The sequence below is a fragment of the Scyliorhinus canicula genome, chromosome 1, assembly GCF_902713615.1.
Source record: "Scyliorhinus canicula chromosome 1, sScyCan1.1, whole genome shotgun sequence".
Lineage (NCBI taxonomy): Eukaryota > Metazoa > Chordata > Chondrichthyes > Carcharhiniformes > Scyliorhinidae > Scyliorhinus > Scyliorhinus canicula.
In genome coordinates, this window is record NC_052146.1 from 280,251,326 (window position 1) to 280,256,454 (window position 5,129).

At 45.6% G+C, this 5,129-nt stretch overlaps 1 protein-coding gene across 1 annotated transcript; it reads right to left on the minus strand.

The window, feature by feature from the left end:
* Positions 1-2,120: 2,120 nt before the first annotated feature.
* Positions 2,121-4,929, minus strand: zgc:112001 (uncharacterized protein LOC550384 homolog). The gene has a single exon (XM_038814022.1). It carries the CDS (start codon positions 4,520-4,522, stop codon positions 3,647-3,649), a length of 876 nt encoding a protein of 291 aa, XP_038669950.1. The 5' UTR covers positions 4,523-4,929; the 3' UTR covers positions 2,121-3,646.
* Positions 4,930-5,129: the final 200 nt, after the last annotated feature.

The following is a 5,129-nucleotide window of genomic DNA, read 5'->3' on the forward strand; positions in this document are numbered from 1 at the left end:
GACAGAGAATCGCTGAGGCCCCAGAGAATACCGAGTCAGGCCCACTAATGCTATGCAAACAGTGTCTACTGTACATGTGTTCCAGAATGCATTGACACCACTTTCGAGGCTCTGGAGCATTGCGATTTGGCGTCAAATCAGCACCTGCCACGATTTTGGCGTCGGAGTCAATTCTCCGCCCAAGCACCTTTCTTGATTTTGCCTTTGGCTATCAGAAAATCCCGCCCGTGGAATTTACTACCCAGAATGAAAATGGATGCAAATAATGTGGAAAACTTCAAAGGGGGATTGGATAGATATGGAATAGCTGTTCAAAATGGTTTTAGTTTTTGGGAAAGTCTGATTGCTGGCTTTTTCAGTCCTCTACTTTTCAAAGTTGCTTTTTGCTGTAATATTAGCATTTCTTTCAGTGTCACAATGTGTGGGGTGTAGAGTTTTAAGAAATACTTAGATCAGCAGAATTGTCATTTCCCTTCATTCGCTCGCAGAGCACAACCTCATAGGAGATTAGTATTGTGAATATTTAATAACTAACAGTGTTTGTAAAACAACCCCATTCTGAATACAGAAATATGAAGATTGCCGCATTGCTGGACAGTTGCCATTTGAACTTTAAATTACTAACCAAGACACTTATCAGAATGTTGTCATATTTATTACTTCTAAATAAACTCATTCCACACTCATGCACATTAGTAATACAAAAGATGTCCGCTCATACTTCCACATGCACTTATAATTTAGTTATAAATGCTTTACTGCAATGTTATCCAATATACATCACTGACCAGTTACAGATGTGGTGACAGCAACACTGTTTCAGTCGCATGTACTCATTTTAATAGAAAATGCCTTTTATATGTTCACATAAATGTACTTTGTAACTGTACACTTACTAGAAAAAACACTTCAGTAGCCTCCATGAACTTGGCCCTCCTTAAGTCTGTAATCTTTTCCAGCCCTATCACCCTCTTAAATATCTGCACTCCCCTAATTCCAACCATTTGAACATTCCCAATTTTAATTGCTGCACATCGGCACCCATTTTGCCTAAGCCCTAACCTCTGGAATTCCCTCCTTGAAATTCCCTTGACTTCAGGAAGCAAAGTACTGTACACACCCCTGTCAGCATCAACGGGGCCGAGGTGGAGATGGTTAGCAGTTTCCAATTCCTAGGGGTGCACATCTCCAAAAATCTGTAATGGTCCACTCACGTCGACGCTATCACCAAGAAAGCACAACAGCGCCTTTACTTCCTCAGGAAACTAAGGAAATTCGGCATGTCCACATTAATCCTTACCAACTTTTACAGATGCACCATAGAATACATCCTATTGGGCTGCATCACAGCCTGGGATGGCAACTGCTCGGCCCAGGACCACAAGAAACTTCAGAGAGTCACGAATACCGCCCAGTCCATCACACAAACCCATCCATTGACTCCATCTACACCTCCCGCTGCCTGGGGAAAGCGGGCAGCATAATCAAAGATACCTCCCACCCGGCTTACTCACTCTTCCAACTTCTTCCATTGGGAAGTCTGAGAACACGCACGAACAGACTCAAAAACAGCTTCTTCCCCACTGTCACCAGACTCCTAAATGACCCTCTTATTGATTGACCTCATTAACACTACACCCTGTATGCTTCACCCGATGCCAGTACTTATGTAGTTACGTTGTATATCTTGTGTTGCCCTATTATGTATTTTCTTTTATTCCCTTTTCTTCCCATCTACTTACTGATCCGTTGAGCTGCTCGCAGAAAAATACTTTTCACTGTACCTCGGTACACGTGACAATAAACAAATCCAATCCAATCAAATCTCACGACTTGTTCCCTGCTTTGTTTTGAACAGTACAGCACAGAACAGGCCCTTCGGCCCTCGATGTTGTGCCGAGCAATGATCACCCTGCTCAAACCCACGTATCCACCCTATACCCGTAACCCAACAACCCCCCCTCTTAACCTTACTTTTTAGGACACTACGGGCAATTTAGCATGGCCAATCCACCTAACCCGCACATCCTTGGACTGTGGGAGGAAACCGGAGCACCCGGAGGAAACCCACGCACACATGGGGAGGATGTGCAGACTCCGCACAGACAGTGACCCAGCCGGGAATCGAACCTGGGACCCTGGAGCTGTGAAGCATTTATGCTAACCACCATGCTACCGTGCTGCCTAAAGATGTTCTTTAAAACCTACCTCTTTGATCAAGCTTTTGGTCACCTGTCCTAATAGTTCCTTATGTGAAATTGCATCAAATTTCACTTTATTGGCCTAGGATGTTTTATTATATTAAAGGTGCTATCTAAATATAAGTTGTTAAAACAGTCACAACAGTAACACCCCCTTTTTTGTAAAATCCTACCATCTGATCAACAAATGTACAGAAAGGCAAAGTATATTTGAACCTGGTGATAATGGCAAATGGGAGGATCACATGCCCAATATTGGTGTTCAATTTTCATTTACTGACGAGAAATCAAATTGGCCACATTTGGTTCGCAATTAGCCATGTTTGATGAATTACTAATATATTGGATAACACTGCTGTACTGTTGTAATAAATATTTTAATGTACTTATTCTATATTTAGTGAACAATATACATGACCAAAAGTTTCATAAAATAAAAATCTGTCAAATGTTGTAAAAATTATTAAAATCCTCAATAATGGGTACTGTACATTTGTGAAAAGTTTATTAGCTGTATAAATAGATATACTTTGGCACCAATTAAAATATAATATATAAACTAAATGGATCTATGATTTTTTTAAACCTCTATTAAACATGCGAGTTTATTCATTTCATGTTATTGTCTCAGCCGAAAATATTGTTAACCCCTCACATTTTCCTGCTGTCTGTCTCTCCAGTACTACGTTATTTGGCCTATGGGTCTATGTTAGAGGATTCTCGCTGTGTACATGCTGCTAGCCCAGATTTTTCACGCAAGCGTAATCCACTACGGCAGGACGTGATCGAGGCTGAAGGTTATAATATCTGCATATCCCATAATGAAACTGAAAACTGAAACGGCTGCCTTTCACTGTCTTTCTCCCGACCACCACCCCCATCCCCACCGCACACCATGCTAATTGTGTTAAATATCATTCTCTGCCAAAATTAAACCTCGCGTCCTTCGTCCACTATTATGCATCGTTATATCAACTCACAGTCGATTCGATTGCAAAATTCACTTACTATATATACATATGCAGAAATGTATAGCTTGCATCCAGCTACCGGATTGAATCTAACATGCAGTTAGATAAAATTAAGTTGCCATTTTCTTCTCAGACTGAACTCAGGCAATTTGTCGCTCAAGCAGCCGAATTATAGAGCAAGGCTTGCAATGTTGTGCATTGTCTGCGCTGGGTATTCAGAGCGAGGGAAGATAAAACATTTTTAGAGCGTCATCTGTCAACTAACTCTAATGCTCCCGATTTGCAATGTACCTAGAAAACCATGTTTATGGGATGACCAAGCTATAAAATCTATCAAAAAGTATTTCAACGCCATGCATTATTTTTTTAAGAGGACTATTTTGTATTTGATGCAACAGCATGCTCCGGCAGCAACAATTCATTCGCGTTCAAAAGACCCCCTTTCGGGGAAAATTCGAAGAATCCTGAGGAATGCTACAGGATGTCCACGCAGCGGAATGTCGATATTCCTAAAGGCAAGGGCTTTAAGGACTGTGGTATGGGCAATTCCTTGATGCTGGCTGGGAACCGTGATGGGGGTAGACATTTCAGAATGCCCTGCATTGCTATGAGGAATAAAGTGGCGGGTGCTTTCCCACAGAGGTAGTTGTACTTCTCTTCTCCCAACAGCCCGTTCCACTCATTGGGGTTGTCTTCCAGGGCCCTCTTCATCTTAAACTGCAGGCTGGACATGAAAAGCAGCAGCTGATCGATGCATAGCTTTTTGGACTCGACGTTGACCTTCGACACCCTGAGTTGCTCCAGGATGACATCCAGGGGAGTTAACCCTTTGCTGTCGACCATCCGAGGGGAAGCCCCGCTGCCCAGCAGCATGAGGACAGTCTCCGCCCTCAGGAGCTCGCAGGCCAGATGCAAAGGCGTCTTCCCATCCTCGATGTGGAAGCAGCCCTTCCTGTTAATGTACGACTTGAAGCCGGGGAGTCGATTGGTGGTCTTCAGGATCAGGCCCAGGATGTCCTTGCGGTCGTACCTGACAGCCATGGCGAGGTGGGGAGCAGAGGCCGGGCAGCAGCAGAACCGATCCCCGGGTACCTCGAGTGCCTCGTCCGGGTAGTGAGACAGTAAGTGCTGGGCATAGGGCAGGTGGTTGTGCACGACCGCGTACAGCAGTGCCTCCGAAGGCGAGTAAGTGCGGAGGCTGGTATTATCTTCCCAGTAAAATGACTCCATCGTCCTCATGTCCTCCAACATCCATACAGGTTTGCGGTCCCTCACTGCCTGGTAGAACATATACGACAGGAATTTGCATTGCCTTTGATCGTCCTGGTTGAAAGGTGGGTTGCTGCACATCCTAGAAGGAAAGAAGCCAGCTCGAGTGGTCCACTAAGAGGATGCCAGGTGGTCAACCTTCCTTCCCTTTATTCCTCCCCCTTTTTGTGGTGGGTTTAAATTGAATTTCAATCCTGCACGAGCCCCAAGGTCAAACCTGTCCCATGCATTTTCTCTGCAGTATTTGCAAACGGGAGTGCCTCTTGTCCAAGTCCCTTCAGCGAAGCCTCTGCATCAGGCAGATCTGTGTGTGTGTGTCGCTGCTCCTTCGAACGCCTTCCCCTGAATCGGTCAGGAAGCCTGCTGGCTGATTCAGAGAGGCGCATTGGAATTGGGAGATAGGGGCGAGCAGAGGAGGGTGCAGAGGGGGTGGTGTTTGGGGAGGAAAGGGGGGGTCGCCGCTGGTGTTGAGAGGCTGAGGAGGAGGAGGGGAGGGTGATGGAGGAGGAAGGGAGGGAGGGTGATGGAAGAGGGAGGGAGGGAGGAGGGAGGGAGGGAGGAGGGTGATGTAGGAGGAGGGAGGGAGGGTGATGTAGGAGGGAGGGAGGGAGGAGGGTGATGGAGGAGGGAGGAAGGGAGGGAGGGAGGAGGGTGATGGAGGAGGGAGGGAGGGTGATGGAGGAGGGAG

What these genes read in the sequence shown, in the direction of transcription:
- zgc:112001 (XM_038814022.1), bottom strand. Translation starts at nt 4,522, where the DNA reads ATGTGCAGCAACCCACCTTTCAACCAGGACGATCAAAGGCAATGCAAA.